Source organism: Pecten maximus, chromosome 3, assembly GCF_902652985.1.
Source record: "Pecten maximus chromosome 3, xPecMax1.1, whole genome shotgun sequence".
NCBI lineage: Eukaryota > Metazoa > Mollusca > Bivalvia > Pectinida > Pectinidae > Pecten > Pecten maximus.
The window spans coordinates 1,419,446-1,444,374 of record NC_047017.1 but is presented as its reverse complement, the minus strand read 5'-3'; the positions used below and the strand labels follow the sequence as shown (position 1 = coordinate 1,444,374).

At 37.7% G+C, this 24,929-nt stretch overlaps 1 protein-coding gene across 1 annotated transcript in view; it reads right to left on the bottom strand.

The window, feature by feature from the left end:
• Positions 1-4,113: 4,113 nt before the first annotated feature.
• The window catches only part of LOC117324558 (apoptosis-stimulating of p53 protein 1-like), a 38,743-nt gene continuing 17,927 nt past the window's right edge, over positions 4,114-24,929 (bottom strand). Inside the window, exons 3-4 of the mRNA XM_033880475.1 lie at positions 21,968-22,111; positions 4,114-4,166 (exon numbers count right to left, since the gene is read on the bottom strand). Of these exons, the coding sequence (XP_033736366.1) occupies positions 4,114-4,166; positions 21,968-22,111 (197 nt within the window). The remainder of the gene's footprint in view (positions 4,167-21,967; positions 22,112-24,929) is intronic.

Sequence of the window (24,929 nt, the reverse complement as noted above, 5' to 3'; positions counted from 1 at the left end):
TTAATTGTTATTCTATAATTACAAAAAGAATTTCGACAAGTGAAGTAAGGGGCTGCGATAGCTCAGTTACAGTCGGCGACGTTACCTCAGGTTAAGATCCGAGGTGCGTGGTTTGACACTCCCTACCCATGTCAGTTTGTGATTCTCGGGAAGCTGAGAAACCGACCGGTCTGTGCTATCGTGGTTGTGTCCATGGGCAAGACACTTTATCCCAATTGCTCTATATGCCATGTGATGGGCCTCTTGTATGTTGTTCAGTGAGGTAGTCACCAGCTACTACAAGGAGACCCACCTCTAAATGACCCTGGGTGTTCATGGCCCAATAAATGCAGAAAAATACACATGTGAATATCCCAGATTCCAGCCAGGTGTCTGTTCAAATGCAATGAAATAGCACAAAACTCATTCATTGCAAGTCAAGTTTCTCTAAAACACCATATTTTCTTTGCTTTCTAATACCATCATTGAATCAGAAATACAATGAAAAGTTGATATTGTTGTTTCATATTTTCACTAAAAGTTTTGTTTTTTTTTCTAATTCTGACTTTCTCGTGTTGTGTGACCTATTTACTGTTGTATAACCTGACTGATGTGATGTGTGTGTTGACACATCTGACCACAGATAAGCCCACCCTGATATCTCAAGTAATCTCTGTCATCCATCTAGATTGCCTGGTCCATAAGTATGAATAATGACAGATATACGTGTCAACAACTGTTCTACGTTCAAGTGAGATAGACTTGCTTAAGTTCTTGATGTATTTGTTGTATAAAACCAGTCTTAGATATCTGAAGTGAGTGTGGAATGTACCCCATTTTTTTCATGAAACATGAAGCTTTGAATTTCTCTCTCAACAAAAATATAAGAAAATTTCAAATGTATACAACAATAATTAGATTCTAAATCGTAGTTACACATGACTAGAGACTGACATTAAATTTTGTTATGAATTAGAAACTTTATGGACCAATGAGTTTTACAATTCTGACAGCCTTAAATAAAGTACTGTAAAAATGTAGGTCAAAGTTTCACCACTCCCAGCTGACCAGGGTCACAACCCTAATTAATCTTCGTTACTGTCTTAATTAATTTTAGTGAATGGTTAGTCATAATAAAACCAATGTTTTATTGTATTGATAATGATAATCCATGCGTGATACCAAATACTTTATGTCACCTCGACTGATTAGCCGCCATTTCGTCAGTAATGACTTCTTTGCATGAGGTTTCCAATCTCGCTCAGTGTCAACAACGAGGGCTTACCCTAAACCTATCCCCAATTACCTGTTAAAAAATATATGTCACATCAAATATGGTACGAAACAGCATTCACACATTTTTTTGGGGGTTGAGGGTGAACCTTTTCTTTCCTGTAGTACATTCCATAAGGTGTAGGACATACTAGTCCTTACCTGCTTTATCATCCAGGATAAATTCCGCACTCTATATCTAGGTTTCAACATTTAATTACAAAACCATTTCTGATAATCAGTTCTGGCATGCTTGTACAGGGTAATATCTCTGCTTTACATATTTTTGTTTTTAATGTCGTGTAACGCCCATAAAACACACAGAAAAAAAATCAAGGGTAATTGATTTCGGCATAGTTTATGGAGAATTCCACAGCTATTTGTTCGTTAGCATTATGAGATCATGAATAATTTGTTGTGGAAGGTGATATACAGGTCGGTTCTGGCCTATGCCTCAGCTGATATATAACAATAGGTATTTCTCTCTTCTATGAGACAGAGCCGTGGCTCGATAAATAGTTTTATAAATCGGTTCAGATTTACTATTAGACCATGAAGTTCATTACCGCATCATCCTGGGACTGTCGTACTAATGTTATTCTAGTAATATAACGAATCCTTAGTAATTTACTGTTTATAGTACCATTGGTAAACACATTATGTTTATTGGGTTTACTGAGGAAATAGTTAATTCTGTATTCCTAATGTCTCAGGTATTCGATTTACTTTACATTTCACTTCACAGGTATGTAAATACAAGCAATAAACAGATTTTATTGAAAACTTCAAAATCAATTTGGCAAGAGATGCCTGGTCCTAAGCATTTAAACTTTTCTTAATACGTATAGAAGGTCATAACATAAAATAGAAAACTGATAAAATTAAGCAATGTGTGTGAACCCATCTTACTACAAATCTATACATCTTTCATCTTTTCAAGCCGAAATCATTCTTAGGATTGTAAATAATTCATGAGATGGAAACTCACACTATTCAAACAGCCACATTTAAAAGCCTTTTGATAGTCCATAAAAATCTAGCCATCGCCTGCTCTGACCTATAGTGGTTGGTCACTAACGAGTAAATACACGGACAACACAACGCACAGACAGCAATCAACAATGTTATTGACAATGGCACAAATCTTATACCTTATACGGAAACAATTTGACACCCACGTGTGTTTCTTCACTCCCACCATCACCTAACATCCAATTGTGGCGTACACTAGGGACAATTGAAGAAAAACAACTAAGGTATCGAGTCACTCAGAGGTCATCAGGTAAAACTGGTCAGCCCACACAGTATCCATTGTATCCTGTTCTGGTGATTTCCTTAATAGGTACATCTCTACCAGAACATTACGGAGTCATGAATACCACTGTCCACTACAATGTCTTTTCACTTAGATACGCGATTGATTTTCTCAAGATCAACATTTAAAAATCATTTCTGTAGTGATTGTCACTGTGTCCAACAACATAGTAAATTTCAAATTAATCACAATTAAAAAAAAAAAAATCACAATTTATTACTTCTGATAAAAACACCAGGAAATTCAAATCCTGTATGAAGGTTTTTTTTTTAAAGATTAAGGAAATTTTCATGTAATTTTTTTAGAATAAAAAATGGTGAAAGCCAATTTGAGTCATCAGGTATCTTTGAAACTCTACCAAATGTGGAAAATTAATCTGTTTCTTCCTCATAAAATGGCAATAAAAGCATCATTTGACTGAAAATCTACCCATAAACTGTCCTGATTCAGAAAACTTTGATTTCCCTTGCGTGTTTGTATGAATATCTCTAATCGACAGAGATAGCAGATTTCATATTCCCTTTGTATGTTTCCATAACTAATAGTGATAGCACTATTATCCTTTATCTGGTCAAGTGGCATTTTATCCAGGTATGAGTGGGAGACAATAGCAGCCAGCTGACTGATCCCCCTACACATGTGTCAGTCGAGAGCCTGTGAATCACGGTAAAAGTGCCAGGCATTTATTATAAAAAAGAAAAAACGTGTATCCTAATTCTATTGGATCAATATCATTATCAGCAAAGAACTTCTTTATTCCGGCACATGTCAGTTCAACAGGCCAAGGTGATTGTATGGAAAACATGAAACCAACAGAACCACGGGTCACCAGTGTAAAAGGACAAATTATCCTCCAGGTGAAACATGGTCTCTCAAACAACATGTCCCCTAACACAAATATCCTTGATTGATTTAAACAAATCCATACATAGCCCTTCAAACCTAATTATGCATACAGGAAACAAACGGCTGCTTTCTATTGGTGACTGTTGCTGATGCATACTGTATATTAATCGACTGCAGCTTCTCTCGCCTTTTATCAGAATTAAATTCCTGATAACAAAGGTGATTTTACAGGTCACTATGGATAATGGTGTTATTACCCTGACAATATTAGTTCTGTGGCCTTACAAAGGTCAAGGCTAGTGACCAGAACAATGGACCATTGGGCGGTCAATTATTTACAAATTACGGATGATATTGATCTTATCCTATCAAATATTGCTCAGATAAGGACAGAACGGTACACACATCTAATTACCTGCAAATTTTACATCTGCTTTACTCATTCATCTGTTTTTTCTTTTCAACTTATGAAATACTGTACTATGAATATTTCATGAACTCTCTTGCAATAGGAGGTATGAATCACCTTTAACACAATAGATGCTGAGGTAACCGAATTGAAAAAGTGAGTTCTCGATAGAAATGAACAATACACACAAATTGATTGGAACATCCGGCATAAAGTGTAATGTTTTCTGTCTTTGTTGGAAAACTGTAAGAATACTACCAGGTGAAATCAATATTAAAATGTACGTACCCCATTAGGGGACACCGGCTGAATCTCGCATCTCGTTCTGGTACCTTCTTCCTCTCCCTAGAAAGACAGAAAAATGGAATCAGATGAAGAAACTTATTATCTACTGAGTTAATAAGTTAATTTCCGTATGTGTGAGTTTTTACAGAAATAAAGGAAGTTGTTAAACAAAGGCTGTAATCAATACACCCGAGCTTTCAATACCTACAGTTATACAGCTAATCATTATCGGCTTGTATAGTTTTCTCTACAAAAAACGAAACTGAAGAATACAACTTGGGGTTGTAATGTGAAGGTCGTAAAAACTCATTAAATTCATATAAAAGTCTGAAATAAGACAGATTACCCATAGCAATACACTGTAATTGACAATTAGATAATTTCACTTCTATCATATCACCTATATGAAAAGGTATGTATTTTAGTCCAATGTACATTTTATGTAAAATTGTTGGAAGAACATTAAAGGCATAAATGTTTTCTTTAAAAATATTTCTACAAGTTGATAAATTATAGAAAATAAAATAAAAAAAAATTGAATATGTTCCTTACAGAAAGACCATGTGACCATCATCTCTGCAGTTCCGACAGGAAATCTTCTCAGATATCACTTTTGTCATACAAAGGAGGAAGTTGTAAAAAACACCAACACAGGTTATAAATAAATACCTAGGCCATAAAAACAGCAAATCTGTCAAGTATTCTACTGACCTGTCTTTCTCCTGGGTCAATATACCTAGCAGAAGGGTTAATAAAACATGTCGCCTTCACACAAACCTTGTTATGCAATCCACTGCACAAAGATTGCAGTGATATGCAGATTACACAAGAAATCTCTTTGATGTTTCATGTTAAAAATCATCTCTCAAATAACATTGACTTAATTCAAACCCCCCCAGGCAACTTTATTGTAAAGTCAGAAAATTTAACCTTAGAAATTGATCCTGACAATAATCTGTCCATTACAACTGAAAACCCGACTCAAGGAGTCAGTTATGTTGACGCTGCAGGCAAATTGTAAACCTGATCCTAAAAATATCATTGTTAGAGCACTTATGTCCTTTTCACCTTGAGCTACAATCACTGCCTGTACTTAAAAGACCAATAATTTCTACTTAACATTTGACAGAAAGTCAACACCCAGCTTTATTTGATTTTTCTATAAAATGATTTGGCACAGGTAAACTTAATATCCCTCTGATCAGATTATCAAGCATGGTCAAGCAAAGCCCAGTATTAAAAATATATATGAACATTGAAAGCTCAAATCTTGTATACTAGTAGTTTAATCTTCATGCCTCAATTTTCCCACATAGAAAACAATGTACTAAACACTTGAAGAAACTTTTTTTCATTATGTATTAGACTGTGACATAAACCCTCAAATATCTGTTTTCAGGTTGTATGTTAACTGACCAAAGCTTTATTAAGTTAAATAAAGCAAGATAAACATTTTTCTGAGGAAAAATGATGGAAAAACTCTGTGCTGACCAAACCCTCGTAAGATCGTACGATTCTATTACAAGTCACATCAAAGGTCTTTATCTATAGGCAGAAGATCTATGAGAACAAATTAATTCTGTGGACATTTACTGACTGGATCAGGCCACCAGATGAAATCTGATGGACATATTGTAGATACATTATCTTCCTTCAAATGACTATCTCCTCCTTCACACATTAAATTTAATCTGAAGAAATCACAGTCCTTAATATTTCATAGAGGCAACATGTATTTTCTATAGAAAACAGTTGTTATAGACAGGTATCCAGTATAGTTAGGTACTCAGTATAGATATTCAGTACAGACAGGTATCCAGTATATACATGTATTCAGTATAGACAGGTATTCTGTATAGACAGGTATCCTGTACAGACATGTATCCAGTATAGGCAGGTATTCAGTATAGACAGGTATCCTGATAGATAGGTACGTGTATTCAGTAGACAGGTGTCCTGTAGACAGATATTCAGTATAGACAGGTATTCAGTAAGGGCAGATATCCAGTACGTATATAGACAGGTATTATAAGTAAGGACAGTTAATAATAGTATGATGAGAAATATTCTGTCCCTGTCAATGTAGTGTCAATTTGATCAACTTACCTGGCCTCATGGCGAGATTTAATCACAAACACACCCTTATTCCCAGGGATTTTACTCTGATTCACATACACAACACTTTCACAAGTAACTATTAAGAATCTCCGTAAAGAATCAACCAAGGAAATGAAATTCCTTCACATCTTGAATAATCGTTGAAATTCCACAAAACATTTGATGTAGTTCTCAGCTGACGAAAATGTACACTATACAGAATAGGATTCTACTCCAGTCACTGGCGATATTGTGTCAATCTTGATTGTTGTTTAAACCTGTTTATAGCTGAAATGTGGGGCCTGAAATGAACGGTGTTGAGAGAGTCCGGGTTTCATCCACATGTAATAACACAGTTGTAATAACATTCCACAAATAGCCCTGGCTCCCCTAGTAAACACTGGGTCAGTGACTCACACTGTAACGACTTTACCTGTACCAGCTCACCTGTGTCCAGTTTGACCTAATAGTCAGTTTGTCAATATAGTACTGGCAGTGGTTCAGACTGACCACAACAGCTAAACATAGCTGTGAATGTATGTACAAACTGTCCAGGCTGGCTGCAGTTTTTAAAGTGACTATAGTCCAATAGTAGCTCTCTACCTACACTCTAACACTGCACCACCTGCCTTTTGTCCTCTATGATAGCCAGTGGTCAGTCTCACACAGTCACTCATAAATCAACTGACCATACAACTAGTATGAGGTACAGCCTCAATTTAGGTATACTCTTTATAAAGAAATGTTGAAAGCTTTAGTCCCTAGCTAATTCACTTGTAGTGTATATTGATTGTACTTAAAAAACCTTCTTCACAGCAAACAGGCCAATAACACAAGCAGTGTCAATATTATATAATCAAACATTAAAAATCCACTGTATTGAGTTTAAACAATGAATTCATCATTATTGAAGTGTAAATACAATGGCTGTTCCATACAGCTGTCGGTACATTTGTCAACAGTTATACAAATCCTTCTCTTTCACCACGTAAAGGTCAAATTCTAAATCTGAAATGTATAGTCTCATAACAATTGTATCAAATTAAAAAAAAATTAAAATTCCATTATTTAGTCACGAAATTGAAGAATCCCACCTTTTTTTTAAAACATGGATGATCACCAGCAGTAATGACAAAATACCAAATCCAAAATGTTCTGTATATAGCTTACACTGTAGTTTGAAATAACAGTATTCCTCTTGATAATCCTCCGGTAACAAATGAATCAAACTCTCGCCCTTCCACTTAAATATTTTCAAGAAAAATCTTCAAGTGTATGTGAACACATATTGAAAAGATAGCACAATAAATCCCAGGTCATCATTGTTCATTAGAATCTGTGGACAACCTACACACTTGCACTATAATGCGGCTCTACCTGTACAGGACTCACAGGTACCCTGTGTCGAGCAGCTTGAGTGTACAGATGACAGACAGTGCGTTTTGCATGAGAGAGGTGGAGCGTTACCTGACATCAGAGGTGCCATGTCCATACAAGTAACTGTCAGCTTATTTTATCTAAGGTGTATCTCCCTGCAACCTATGTGGTCTACTGCCCTTGTTGTATACAGGGACGCTTAATTTAGCATTTACTTGATCCCCCCCCCCCCCCCCAATTTAAATATCTTGGTTCTGGCCATTAGGCAGATACGATACAACTTCCCAAAACTGATCCTTCTCAAAACCAATCCCCTCTTTAAACCGACCGAAATGTATAAATAGCGATGTATGGATTAGATCCTTCTTTATTATACGCATGTGGTAGGTAAATTGGTACACAATCCCTACGACTAGAGGGGAATTATGATTTAATTGTGTACTTGTGTAATAAACATGGTAAAGATGAAACCTTATTACTATGCATCGATTGTTGCAGAAGTTTGGACTGTTTATCATCCTAAGAAATCAAATAGAGCTAGAAAAACAGTTTCGCATCTAATCTGTTTGGTGCCTGAAGGGGATATTTTTGCAGCAGGAAAAATTCTTACACGATAAGAAAGATAAAAGTAGATCAGGTTTCATTTTGAAATGCAATATCAATGTTATGAGGCGGAATAAACAGGTTAATGTTTTAAAATTGTATTGTTTTTATTTTTATTTTGTAAAACCGGTCTTGTTTGCAATGGAATGAAATAAGTACCCCTTCTTGTTCCCCAAAGAGCACAGAGGTATAGGATGCAGGTCAGTTACAATGACAGCATTGTTAAATGATAAGTGAAACTAGAGCTATGACAGGTCATCGAAAGCCCCATGGTGTGGCAACATATCCCTCATAATCATCAAGATTCTATCTGCCCATATTTCGAGGTTGGCAGAAGCAACTCTTGTTCCCAATCCACCTCCATGCTTGTTGGGCAAATGGAAATGAAAATAAGTATAAAACTCATTTGTTAGCTTTGAATTGTGTTATTTAAACCTTATAATTATTCCCAATTAAGAGCCTAAGTGCCAGGGTCATAATCAGAGATCCACCTTGTCCTTGACCCTTGGTCCCAAATGATCTTGTCCTTTGACCTGTTGACCTTGAACTTTGGTCAGTTGACTTCATGTAAAATTATGACCAACTTTCTTTCGTAATATCATTTTAAAATGTTCCTCAGAGGAAAGATACAAAATTTTGAGCTTGACGTTTGACCCAGTGATCTTGACCTCTGACTGTTAACCTTGACAAATTGGTCAGCTGACACCTTGTTTAATTCTGACCAACATTGCTTCATTTGTCTTAATAAGAGGCCCAATGGGCCTGTAACATTCATCTGCTTTTGAATGCATCTATGTCATTTATGCATATTAGCTAACCTGCTAACCTTCCACTCGTTTTAAATATGTCAAATTTCTGGTCCCCCCCTATAATAAGGTAACACAATATTTTGTTCCTCGTCAGTGGTATGTATCAATCTGATACCCCCTTTAAACTTATCATATATCTACCATCTGTGTATACTAAAAGGTTTAAAGCCAGTAATAACACACACAAATCCTTTAAAAGAAATCATCAGATTTGTGAAAAGCTAACAGAATTCTTTCATTCAAGTATCACTCACGGAATGAAGATTTAAGTGGAGAATTTGTTTGGATATAACAACCGGAGTACAACACTAGGACAAATATAAGTACTGGTACAATGTGATTTGATACAAAGGTCAATTTCTGATGAAGACCTATGTCGTAAGAAACGTCCCAGAAAAACAAATCAAGTCCAAACAAATTTGAGTAAATAACAAAGATAATCTGTTATACCATCTTATTGTAGTGTTGTTGTGGTGTAGATTGTCACAGTTTACTGATAAAACAAAAGACTTAGTCATTGTTAATTACTAGAGAACACTGTGACATTTTAAAGATTACAACCTTTTTGGACGATTTTGAACTAAACTCCAAAATAAAAACTGTTGTATGGTATGAACAGTCAGTAATGTGTATGGGAACAGTACAGATGTAGGGGTCTGAGAACAGTACAGATGTATGGGTCTGGGAACAGTACAGATGTAGGGGTTTGGGAACAGTACAGATTTAGGGGTTTGGGAACAGTACAGATTTAGGGGTTTGGGAACAGTACAGATGTAGGGTCTGGGAACAGTACAGATGTAGGGGTTTGGGAACAGTACAGATGTATGGGTTTGGGAACAGTATAGATGTATGGGTCTGAGAACAGTACAGATGTATGGGTTTGGGAACAGTACAGATGTAGGGGTCTGGGAACAGTACAGATGTATGGGTCTGAGAACAGTACAGATGTATGGGTTTGGGAACAGTACAGATGTATGGGTTTGGGAACAGTACAGATGTAGGGGTTTGGGAACAGTGCAGATGTAGGGGTCTGGGAACAGTGCAGATGTAGGGGTCTGGGAACAGTACAGATGTAGGGGTCTGGGAACAGTACAGATGTAGGGATCTGGGAACAGTACAGATGTAGGAGTCTGGGAACAGTACAGATGTAGGGGTCTGGGAACAGTACAGATTTAGGGGTCTGGGAACAGGACAGATGTAGGAGTCTGGGAACAGTACAGATGTAGGGATCTGGGAACAGTACAGATTTAGGGGTCTGGGAACAGTACAGATGTAGGGGTCTGGGAACAGTACAGATGTAGGGGTCTGGGAACAGTACAGATGTAGGGGTCTGGGAACAGTACAGATGTATGGGTCTGGAAACAGTACAGATGTAGGGGTCTGGGAACAGTACAGATGTAGGGATCTGGGAACAGTACAGATTTAGGGGTCTGGGAACAGTACAGATGTAGGGATCTGGGAACAGTACAGATGTAGGGGTCTGGGAACAGTACAGATGTAGGGGTTCTGGGAACAGTACAGATGTAGGGATCTGGGAATAGTACAGATGTAGGGATCTGGGAACAGTACAGATGTAGGGGTCTGGGAACAGTACAGATGTAGGGGTCTGGGAACAGTACAGATGTAGGGGTCTGGGAACAGTATATATGTACAGGGGTTTGGGAACAGTACAGATGTATGGGATCTGGGAACAGTACAGATGTAGGGGTCTGGGAACAGTACAGATTTAAGGGTCTGGGAACAGTACAAATGTATAGGGGTTTGGGAACAGTACAGATGTAGGGGTCTGGGAACAGTACAGATGTATGGGTCTGGGAACAGTACAGATGTAGGGGTCTGGGAACAGTACAGATGTAGGGGTCTGGGAACAGTACAGATGTAGGGGTCTGGGAACAGTATATATGTACAGGGGTTTGGGAACAGTACAGATGTATGGGATCTGGGAACAGTACAGATGTAGGGGTCTGGGAACAGTACAGATTTAAGGGTCTGGGAACAGTACAAATGTATAGGGGTTTGGGAACAGTACAGATGTAGGGGTCTGGGAACAGTACAGATGTATGGGTCTGGGAACAGTACAGATGTAGGGGTTTGGGAACAGTACAGATGTATGGGTCTGGGAACAGTACAGATGTAGGGGTTTGGGAACAGTACAGATGTAGGGGTCTGGGAACAGTACAGATGTAGGGGTATGGGAACAGTACAGATGTAGGGGTCTGGGAACAGTACAGATGTAGGGGTTTGGGAACAGTACAGATGTAGGAGTTTGGGAACAGTACAGATTTAAGGGTCTGGGAACAGTACAGATGTATAGGGGTCTGGGAACAGTACAGATGTAGGGGTCTGGGAACAGTACAGATGTATGGGTCTGGGAACAGTACAGATTTAAGGGTCTGGGAACAGTACAGATGTAGGGGTCTGGGAACAGTACAGATGTAGGGGTCTGGGAACAGTACAGATGTAGGGGTCTGGGAACAGTACAGATGTCGGAGTCTGGGAACAGTACAGATTTAAGGGTCTGGGAACAGTACAGATGTAGGGGTCTGGGAACAGTACAGATGTAGGGGTCTGGGAACAGTACAGATGTAGGGGTTTGGGAACAGTACAGATGTAGGAGTTTGGGAACAGTACAGATTTAAGGGTCTGGAAACAGTACAGATGTATAGGGGTCTGGGAACAGTACAGATGTAGGGGTCTGGGAACAGTACAGATGTATGGGTCTGGGAACAGTACAGATTTAAGGGTCTGGGAACAGTACAGATGTAGGGGTCTGGGAACAGTACAGATGTAGGGGTCTGGGAACAGTACAGATGTAGGGGTCTGGGAACAGTACAGATGTAGGGGTCTGGGAACAGTACAGATGTAGGGGTCTGGGAACAGTACAGATGTAGGGGTCTGGGAACAGTACAGATGTAGGAGCCTGGGATCCAGGAAGTCTGTACCTGAATGTACTGTCTCTATTGAGATGTAATGCTCTGGGATTAGTACTAGAATGATTGAATGATACTTGGTATGAAATCTATCACCTTAGAATTACAAATCTGATCAAGGGTGCACCAGGTGTAATTATCCCATTTCAACTCGTTCTACTCTGAAAGGCAAACATTTTTTTTTAATCAGGACAATCGTGAACTTGCTATGGTGGGAAAAAATCTCTTTTGGTGTCAGTGTAATTTAGTACTGGAGAAATGTATTATTTTCTTTAAATTGCCAACAATATAATTTACCAACATTCTTTGACAATGAGGCGTTCTGGTGTGACAGGTTATTCTCTACAGCTGAGGTATGACTAACCTAAAGGATTATATCTGTCCCCTTGTACAATAGGTGACAGTTATGTCACTAGAATACAATTCTCTTACAGTGTTAATCCTCACACACATTAGGGTCGTACACATCCTATCTACGACACAGTTATCACTAGAATACAATTCTCTTAGTTATAGACCTCACACACATTAGGATCGTACACATCCTATCTACGACACAGTTATGTCACTTGAATACAATTCTCTTAGTTATAGACCTCACACACATTAGGATCGTACACATCCTATCTACGACACAGTTATGTCACTAGAGTACAATTCTCTTACAGTTATAGACCTCACACATATTAGGATCGTACACATCCTATCTACGACACAGTTATGTCATTAGAATACAATTCTCTTACAGTGTTAATCCTCACACACATTAGGGTCGTACACATCCTATCTACGACACAGTTATGTCACTAGAATACAATTCTCTTACAGTTATAGACCTCACACACATTAGGGTCGTACACATCCTATCTACGACACAGTTATGTCATTAGAATACAATTCTCTTACAGTTATAGACCTCACACACATTAGGGTCGTACACATCCTATCTACGACACAGTTATGTCACTAGAATACAATTCTCTTACAGTTTTAGTCCTCACACACATTAGTGTCGTACACATCCTATCTACGACACAGTTATGACACTAGAATACGATTCTCTTAGGGTCGTACACATCCTATCTACGACACAGTTATGACACTAGAATACAATTCTCTTACAGTGTTAATCCTCACACATTAGGGTCGTACACATCCTATCTACGACACAGTTATCACACTATACAATTGTCTTACAGTTATAGACCTCACACACATTAGGGTCGTACACATCCTATCTACGACACAGTTATGACACTATACAATTGTCTTACAGTTATAGACCTCACACACATTAGGATCGTACACATCCTATCTACGACACAGTTATGACACTATACAATTGTCTTACAGTTATAGACCTCACACACATTAGGGTCGTACACATCCTATCTACGACACAGTTATGACACTAGAATACAATTCTCTTACAGTTATAGACCTCACACACATTAGGGTCGTACACATCCTATCTACGACACAGTTATGTCACTAGAATACAATTCTCTTAGGGTCGTACACATCCTATCTACGACACAGTTATGACACTAGAATACAATTCTCTTACAGTTATAGACCTCACACACATTAGGGTCGTACACATCCTATCTACGACACAGTTATGACACTAGAATACAATTCTCTTACAGTTATAGACCTCACACACATTAGGGTCGTACACATCCTATCTACGACACAGTTATGACACTATACAATTGTCTTACAGTTATAGACCTCACACATATTAGGGTCGTACACATCCTATCTACGACACAGTTATGTCACTAGAATACAATTCTCTTACAGTTATAGACCTCACACACATTAGGGTCGTACACATCCTATCTACGACACAGTTATGACACTAGAATACAATTCTCTTACAGTTATAGACCTGACACACATTAGGGTCGTACACATCCTATCTACGACACAGTTATGTCACTAGAATACAATTCTCTTACAGTGTTAATCCTCACACATTAGGGTCGTACACATCCTATCTACGACACAGTTATGACACTAGAATACGATTCTCTTAGGGTCGTACACATCCTATCTACGACACAGTTATGACACTAGAATACAATTCTCTTACAGTGTTAATCCTCACACATTAGGGTCGTACACATCCTATCTACGACACAGTTATCACACTATACAATTGTCTTACAGTTATAGACCTCACACACATTAGGGTCGTACACATCCTATCTACGACACAGTTATGACACTATACAATTGTCTTACAGTTATAGACCTCACACACATTAGGATCGTACACATCCTATCTACGACACAGTTATGACACTATACAATTGTCTTACAGTTATAGACCTCACACACATTAGGGTCGTACACATCCTATCTACGACACAGTTATGACACTAGAATACAATTCTCTTACAGTTATAGACCTCACACACATTAGGGTCGTACACATCCTATCTACGACACAGTTATGACACTAGAATACGATTCTCTTAGGGTCGTACACATCCTATCTACGACACAGTTATGACACTAGAATACAATTCTCTTACAGTTATAGACCTCACACACATTAGGGTCGTACACATCCTATCTACGACACAGTTATGACACTAGAATACAATTCTCTTACAGTTATAGACCTCACACACATTAGGGTCGTACACATCCTATCTACGACACAGTTATGACACTATACAATTGTCTTACAGTTATAGACCTCACACATATTAGGGTCGTACACATCCTATCTACGACACAGTTATGTCACTAGAATACAATTCTCTTACAGTTATAGACCTCACACACATTAGGGTCGTACACATCCTATCTACGACACAGTTATGACACTAGAATACAATTCTCTTACAGTTATAGACCTGACACACATTAGGGTCGTACACATCCTATCTACGACACAGTTATGTCACTAGAATACAATTCTCTTACAGTGTTAATCCTCACACATTAGGGTCGTACACATCCTATCTACGACACAGTTATGTCACTAGAATACAATTCTCTTACAGTTATAGACCTCACACACATTAGGGTCGTACACATCCTATCTACGACACAGTTATGTCACTAGAATACAATTCTCTTACAGTTATAGACCTCACACACATTAGGGTCGTACACATCCTATCTACGACACAGTTATGTCACTAGAATACAATTCTCTTACAGTGTTAATCCTCACACATTAGGGTCGTACACATCCTATCTACGACACAGTTATGTCACTAGAATACAATTCTCTTACAGTGTTAGTCCTCACACACATTAGGGTCGTACACATCCTATCTACGACACAGTTATGTCACTAGAATACGATTCTCTTACAGTGTTAGTCCTCACACACATTAGGGTCGTACACATCCTATCTACGACACAGTTATGTCACTAGAATACAATTCTCTTACAGTTATAGACCTCACACACATTAGGGTCGTACACATCCTATCTACGACACAGTTATGACACTAGAATACAATTCTCTTACAGTTATAGACCTCACACACATTAGGGTCGTACACATCCTATCTACGACACAGTTATGTCACTAGAATACAATTCTCTTACAGTGTTAATCCTCACACACATTAGGGTCGTACACATCCTATCTACGACAGTTATGTCACTAGAATACAATTCTCTTACAGTTATAGACCGAACACACATTAGGGTCGTACACATCCTATCTACGACACAGTTATGTCACTAGAATACAATTCTCTTACAGTTATAGACCTCACACAAATTAGGGTCGTACACATCCTATCTACGACACAGTTATGTCACTAGAATACAATTCTCTAACAGTTATAGACCTCACACACATTAGGGTCGTACACATCCTATCTACGACACAGTTATGTCACTTGAATACAATTCTCTTACAGTTATAGACCTCGCACACATTAGGGTCGTACACATCCTATCTACGACACAGTTATGACACTAGAATACAATTCTCTTACAGTGTTAATCCTCGCACACATTAGGGTCGTACACATCCTATCTACGACACAGTTATGTCACTAGAATACAATTCTCTTACAGTGTTAATCCTCGCACACATTAGGGTCGTACACATCCTATCTACGACACAGTTATGTCACTAGAATACAATTCTCTTACAGTTATAGACCTCACACACATTAGGGTCGTACACATCCTATCTACGACACAGTTATGTCACTAAAATACAATTCTCTTACAGTTATAGACCTCACACACATTAGGGTCGTACACATCCTATCTACGACACAGTTATGTCACTAGAGTACAATTCTCTTACAGTGTTAATCCTGGCACACATTAGGGTCGTACACATCCTATCTATGACAGTTATGTCACTAGAATACAATTCTCTTACAGTTATAGACCTCACACACATTAGGGTCGTACACATCCTATCTACGACACAGTTATGTCACTAGAATACAATTCTCTTAGGGTCGTACACATCCTATCTACGACACAGTTATGACACTAGAATACAATTCTCTTACAGTTATAGACCTCACACACATTAGGGTCGTACACATCCTATCTACGACACAGTTATGTCACTAGAATACAATTCTCTTACAGTTATAGACCTCACACACATTAGGGTCGTACACATCCTATCTACGACACAGTTATGTCACCAGAATACAATTCTCTTAGGGTCGTACACATCCTATCTATGACACAGTTATGTCACTAGAATACAATTCTCTTACAGTTATAGACCTCGCACACATTAGGGTCGTACACATCCTATCTACGACACAGTTATCACTAGAATACAATTCTCTTACAGTGTTAATCCTCACACACATTAGGGTTGTACACATCCTATCTATGACACAGTTATGTCACTAGAATACAATTCTCTTACAGTTATAGACCTCACACACATTAGGGTCGTACACATCCTATCTACAACACAGTTATGACACTAGAATACAATTCTCTAACAGTTATAGACCTCACACACATTAGGGTCGTACACATCCTATCTACGACACAGTTATGTCACTAGAATACAATTCTCTTACAGTTATAGACCTCACACACATTAGGGTCGTACACATCCTATCTACGACACAGTTATGTCACTAGAATACAATTCTCTTACAGTTATAGACCTCACACACATTAGGGTCGTACACATCCTATCTACGACACAGTTATGACACTAGAATACAATTCTCTTACAGTTATAGACCTCACACACATTAGGGTCGTACACATCCTATCTACGACACAGTTATGTCACTAGAATACAATTCTCTTAGGGTCGTACACATCCTATCTACGACACAGTTATGACACTAGAATACAATTCTCTGATAGTTTTAGTCTGAACACCTACACGTAAGTAGGGTTGCACATGTTTTAGTCTACACAAACATTAAAGGGCTGTCTTGTCTATGGAAATAACTTTTGTTTATTTTTTTTTTTTTTGTTAAATGTCCTATTTTAAGGACGTGCCAGGTTTTGGAGATGACGGGAAAGCTGAAGTACTGGCAGAAAAACCACTGGCCTGTGGTCAGTACAAAACAACTGCCCCATGTGAGTTTCAAACTCACGACCCAGATGTGGAGGGCTAGTGATAAGTGTCTCGACAAGTGTCCCACCGAAATAACTCTTGGTGTATATGGTTACCTTATACAAAAAGGCTTAAGATAAACTGATATAGACCCAATATTGTATCTACATATTTTACAACAAATTCTTAACTAAAAGAAAAGATGACAATTTTCTGCTTTTGAAACTACAGTCAAACCTGTCATATATGACCTTCCAAGGGAGGCCCTAAAGGTCACATATGACAGGTGGTCTCTTAATCCAGGTTCAGGTAATTAGTATGGCAAACAACATTGGGAGGGGAAAATAGGGTCAAATATGGGAGGGAGTCACGTAATTCAAGTGGTTGCTAAGACAGGTTTGACTGTATCAATTTTTTTGATAATTTCAGACTCGAAATGGATTAAATTTCCACCACATTAGCTATCGGTCCTAATGAAATTAAGCCAGACAGCGGAAAATTCAAATTCTGGTTGTATTTATTTTATTTTTCTTATTTGTCTTTGTATCAAATTTACTATAAAACACCACCGAGAGAGATCCTCTGTAGTCAGGCCTATCCATGTCCCTGCATTCCAAACCGCTTATCAGACAAACCAGAAACCTTCAGATAATCTTCCTTTAATAGATATCGCACCAGAGGGGGGGCCTTTGTAGGAACCAAGCTTCACATCAAACCCCTTAGCCTATACACTGTTATATGAGCGGTGATTATTTTCCTCTGGTCAGTAACACTGATAAGTCTTCAATTACAGGATATCAACTAATGGCTAGTTATATTATCTCCAGTATTGTTCTCATAAGTAAACGATATACCTGATAAATGGTGACATTTTTACCTTGATGAGTAAACAGGGTCGGTGTAATTAACTGATTAGACCCCTAAAGTCTGCTGAAAGACATTTTCCATATGTTCGCCCCAACACTCAACAATACATTGCAGGTCACAAAAACACATGAGATGACTAACATTTTCGATACAAATATCTCCCATAAACCACTTGCTCTGTTATAGTGATAACGGGGGCGGTAACAAATATCCCATTTTGCCTAGGTTACTTAGAAAATCCTAAATACCAGTCATAATTTTATCTTTATGATATAGGTCTATGTCTTTTATTAACTTTGACATTTTTGCTCCAAAATGTGTGAATGCACAAAAAAATAAACTAAAAAATAAATATTTGAACAAGAATCACCTGTTTCACAGCAAGGAGACGACTGGCTACACAACCAAACCATTGTCACATGTTAGGATTCTTATTAAATGTCAGTTTTTAATTTCGATAATCTGACAAAGCTGGTGACAAATATGCTCCTTGTTTAAAACAATCTGTCAACAGAAAATTTCACTAGTGTGTCATACACACACACATGAATGACATTCAATACCATTTTTTAATTGACATTTTATTTTTATTACACTTGTACAGCCAAACCCTATGCACCTGTCCTGGTAGAGATTTCTGATTGTCAGATTTGTAATAGAAAACATCTAAAAACTCCAGACTATTGTTAAAAACTCCGGCTCAAAACTAGATCAATATCTATTTCAAATTTAGTTATAACACCCCGTCTTCAATTTTCAATAACTGACTCAACATCTCAAATCTACAATTAACACAAGAGTTGTTGATAACCTAGTTTTTCATCTGAAGCCCTTTCAATCGATACTACACCTTTTCTGTACTTTACAACAGACAGCAGGCAGTGCTCCATAACCGTGAGAAAGCTATGTCTGATTTGACATGCCATTATTTTCTATCCCCCAAATCTCCATAGCCTATCTACAATTTACGTTTTGACATAAAAGATCCCAGCAGGGTTACTATTATGTGGAACCCAGTACAGATATTTCACCCCTTTGTTGTCATACAATGATCACATTCGGAATCCATTGCACAACAACAGTTACCAGCAAACCCGAGAGATTGGAGGGGGATTAAATCCGAATTAAGATATACATATATAGCTACAGAAATTTTACCCATGCATTCACTTCAATACTTTTCAGCTCTCTTATCATTTAGCCCATCAGTACATTTATGGAAAGTGATTCTTCTATGGAGGATAACGGAATGCTGACAAATTTCAGTAGAAAAAGATTGAAGTTTAATTTCAACAACTGAAATGCTAAATGTGTTTTTTTAATTGATGAAGCAATTTGTTAAAGGCCAAATATTTTAATTTCTTTATAATGCTATGTTTTTTTGTTCCCTCCACATACCACGTTCTGAAAAAAATAAATATATAGATGGAAAATACGGGGAAAGGGTGTTTCACACGGAAGTCCAATTTACTAAATCATGCCTGAAACTGTGTGCAACAGTAATCCCCTAATTAAGTCATACACTAGAAAGTCGGAAAAAATCTCAATTTAATACAACCCTGAGACAGGAACAACTAAGAATCCTGGATCAAAGTAAAATATAATTTGTACTAATGACTAGGTTTTGCAGTCAGAAATTGATGCAGTGACAATTAAGTTTGTTGATAAATTTGAACTTCCTCAATGGAAAGTAATATCAATCCAGCTTGTATGCATGCCTAACTGCAGATTAGATTTACATAATACTCTTAAAGATTTTACAGTAGATAACATTTCTTTCCCATACTTTCAGTCTTGCGTTACCTGAAATATTACTATATACAGTGTATAATACTGAAAAGCATTTTTCTGGTCTAAACATCAGCTGTCCCACCCAACATAACAAGCACATGTGTATTTTATGCCTTTTCTGTCCTGTGTGAACACTAATAATAATAGTTTGTTATTAAAAGCCAAATTGCTAGTTAAAAAAATTAAATACAGTCTACATTTTTGTATGTCATTGTTGTTCAATATGTATATACACTATACACCCAAATTGACGTACATAAATAACAACACATTTGTACTGTTAATGGTCTGGCACAGGTAATACATTTCTAATGTTACAAGAGGTCAAGAGGGCCTGTATCGCTCACCTGGGTATTTCAGTGATTATGGCAAAACACTTCCCTTTGGACCCAAATGACCTTTATCATTGGTCAGTTGACTCTTTGTTTAATTCTGACCAACAACATATTCTTTAATGAAAAGATACAAAATTTTACCTTGACCTTTTGGCCTAATAACCTTGACATTTAACCTATTGGCCCCAACCCTTCAGGGGCCTCAAATCATCCATTCATACAGAATTAATTGCCCTTAAACCAAGCATGGTTCAGACTGAATTTGGACAGAATCCTGCTATTGAAACAATGATTTTGAAGAATTTTCAATATTTCCACTATTGGGCTCCACCCTTAGACCCCTGGGTGTCCAGCCTCATCCTTTACTTACAATGGGTTCCATTTCACCAAAGCATACTTCAGACCAAAAACAGAAGGAGGAGGATTTTAAAGAACTTATAAATATATGATTAGGCTCCACCCCTCAAGCCTCTGGAGGGTCAGTTTCACCACAATTTTGAATTCCCAACACCTAGGGATGCTTTCAGTAAAATATGAGTGATATCTAGTGCACAGGTCTAGAGAGGAAGGTGTTTATAGCAATATAGCCAAATTGCCTGCTTTTGGCCCTGTCCTCAAGGCCTCCTGTCGTCTAAGGTTAAATTCCAATCAAAAGTGCTATAGCAGGAATAATATTTTATAGTAAAATTATAGGAGTAATGATTTGAAAATAAATTAAATGGGCACAACTAGGGACTGTGCTAGGGGAACCCAAACATCAAGTTTCAGAGATATCCAAGAAATAGCAATAACAAACTCTTATGGTAAAAAAATCAAAGATGATTGCCTTTCAGCCGTTTTTGTTAGAGTACAACTATAGGCCAAATGGAACCTACAGATGAAATTTGAAAAAGATTCATTCTGTACCCCGAGACTTTGAAAACTAGCTTTGAAAATGATTTTTTAAAAACTATTTGGCCCCTGTGACCTTGAAAATACGTCAAGGTCATTAATATGAGGAAAGTCTTCCTCATGTACCTCCTGGTCAAATCTCAGTGCTCAGTATCTTATAGTTTTCTAAAGGAAGCTAAAAGTTGATGTGTAGATGGACTAACAATGGAGGCTCTATCCTTCACTCTATCATTAGCACGCACGTCATGCCATGTGAGTTAAAAGGATTTTCTTCACAATCTAAGGTTAAACCTTCCACATTAAGAACCCCCATGTTCATTTCAATGTGCTTCAATTTAAAGTTCAATTTTTATCTACAGTCTGTCTACCATGTTTACAATAAAGACAAGCCTTCACCTCTGGTTCCATGGCTATGACGAACCATTTCATTATGACAAGATAAAAGTACAAATCTAGGGGTTTATAAGGCTTTAAGCTGGGAAATGATTTAATTAGCTATCAATTATTCAATATTGTAACATATATTCTTATTTACAGGTAGATACTAGAAACAACAACCAGCCCAATGAAAATGTAACCAGCTTGACCAACGTGTTAGAATAATTTGAAAACATTAGAAACTGACCATTGGCTCCTTGCTCCTTCAAAGTATCCCCCACGCTGGAGTCTCCAGGGACAACACGACGAAGGACAAATTTTATTTCATCATCTTGATCATTCCACTGTTTGAGAAACTCATAGATATTTTCATCCTCCTTCAGTATTTGCTCTGAAATAACAAAACATCAAAGACACATTATAGTGTGATCTTGACACTGTTGTGTAGCTACTTTTAAGTCCTAACAAGGGTGGTTGGTTGACAGTGGTAACACTTTCCTTTCACCTAGGTGGCTGGGCCGGGGTTCGATTCCTTGATCAGACGTGAAAAGGTTAGGGGCCAACAAGCATGATTAATATCAGTTGATATATAACTGGTTTTGCAATTGTTGTAAAATAAATGAAGTTTCCACAAGTTTAACAAGGAATGTAAATGTAAAATTCTATTTCTGATTTAAAAGTGATGTGCCTAAATACCATTATTAGACAGTTATACAGCAGACGAGGTTGTCATTTTAACAGAAGTTTGAATTTATAACTCTACAACATACAACAATTGTTTTTTTCACAATATTATGTCAAAATCACTACGGCTAACCACTCCTGGTGTCCTCTTGCTAGCCCAAGGTCATAGAGATTGTACAGCTTACCTGGGCAGAAGTCTATGCTATTTTTGGTGTTTTGGTGGATGCTTGTAATTTTGCCAATTTGCTTTGTGGTTTGAGTGGTCCCCCACTAAAATTAGTTTGCATTAATCTTTTATTTTTTTCCTGGGAGCTCATTTGTGATACAGCAGTTTACAGTCAACACTTTACCTTATTTTGTCATCATATAAGCAGAGGTTTCTTTAGAGAAAAGTCCAGGATATTGGGGATTAGAAGATTATCTTAAATTTAATCAATCACTATATAGCGGGATTCAGACAGTGACTTAGAGTAGATATCAAAGAAATAAGTGATGAACAAAACCATGATCTCCACAGGCAGTCTCAGAAGGTACTATTAAAGATGCATGCACCATAGAAGTCTGCAAAATCTTTTCATAAATGATGTGGATTACTATTTTAGTAAAACCTGTTGAGAATTTGATAAAGATAATTATATACTCAAAACAATACAAAGGTTCAATTTATGCCACAGTGATGGACATGTTTATTAGCCGAAAGGAAAGGGGCCAGAGTCACCTTAACCACTGTGTTAAGTTGACAGGACTAATTTATTCAATGGCTGATCTACAGGCATGACCTTGAATAATGTAATTATGTGCATGGGGTGTAGGATTTCCTGTCTTTATAGTAAGGTACATATACGGCAAAGTTTTTATGATTAAAAAGATTTCTCTAAACAGCTATTGATTCTTTTCAGATAATTTCAGTTTAATTCTTTTCAGATAATTTCAGTTAAGGAATTAATTGAATCTGGAGTGTGGATCAGAGATATGACAGAATAGAACTATTTATGTCACATAATGATCAACTTTAAAATATATTCTCATTAGACTTACAGACCCAGTCACATGAAGTAAGACCTGACTCCACAAACTAAATTATTTGTCCATTAATACATGACACAGAGTCTTGTTTATAAAACATTTTGGCAGTTGACATTCCACAACAATCCTCACTGACTACAAGTATACTGATGTAAAGCATTTATGCCTTTCACTTGTTTTATTCCAAAAGTTGTAAAAACCAGTCATGAAAAACCTGTGGACTCTAGCTTCCCTAGATAAACATGCCCTATTCCAATCCCCCAGAATAAACATGCCTTATTCCAATCCTCCAAGATAAACATGCCTTATTCGAATCGCCTTATTCCAATCCCCCAGATAAACATGCCTCATTACAATACCCCAAGATAAACATGGCTTATTCCAAACCTTCTAGATAAACATGCCTTATTCCAACTCTCTAGATAAACATGCCTTATTCTACCCCCTAGATAAACATGCCTTATTCTTACTCCCTAGATAAACAGGCCTTATTCTAACTCCCTAGATAAACATGCCTTATTCTACCCCTAGATAAACATGCCTTATTCTTACTCCCTAGATAAACATTTGCCTTATTCTAATCTCCTTGATAAACAGCTAGGCTTATTCTACCCCCTAGATAAACATGCCTTATTCTTACTCCCTAGATAAACATTTGCCTTATTCCAACTCCCTAGATAAACATGCCTTATTCCAACTCCCTAGATAAACATTCCTTATTCCAACCCCCTAGATAAACATTCCTTATTCCAATCGATCCACATGTTGGTATGGAGGGGTACCTGTGTTATACTGGTATTATACTGTATAATTAATTACAGACCCGGTAATACAATCATGATCGATCGGAAAACTATTTAGGACATTGGACAAACTGCATGATAAACGTTGGCAGCTGAGGTAAAACCAGGGATGGTTGAGGACTGCTACTATAGGTGTTACCATAACCGAGGTAAAACCAGGGATGGTTGAGGACTGTTATAGGTTACTCATAACCGAGGTAAAACCAGGGATGGTTGAGGACTGTTATAGGTGTTACCATAAAACCAGGGATGGTTGAGGACTGTTACAGGTGTTACGATAGCTGAGGTAAAACCAGGGATGGTTGAGGACTGTTATAGGTGTTACCATAGCTGAGGTAAAACCAGGGATGGTTGAGGACTGTTACAGGTGTTACCATAGCTGAGGTAAAACCAGGGAAGGTTGAGGACTGTTATAGGTTACTCATAACCGAGGTAAAACCAGGGATGGTTGAGGACTGTTATAGTTACTCATAACCGAGGTAAAACAAGGGATGGTTGAGGACTGTTATAGGTGTTACAATAGCTGAGGTTGAGGACTGTTACAGGTGTTACCATAGCTGAGGTAAAACCAGGGATGGTTGAGGACTGTTATAGGTGTTACCACAGCTGAGGTAAAACCAGGGATGGTTGAGGACTGTTACAGGTGTTACCATAGCTGAGGTAAAACCAGGGATGGTTGAGGACTGCTACAGGTGT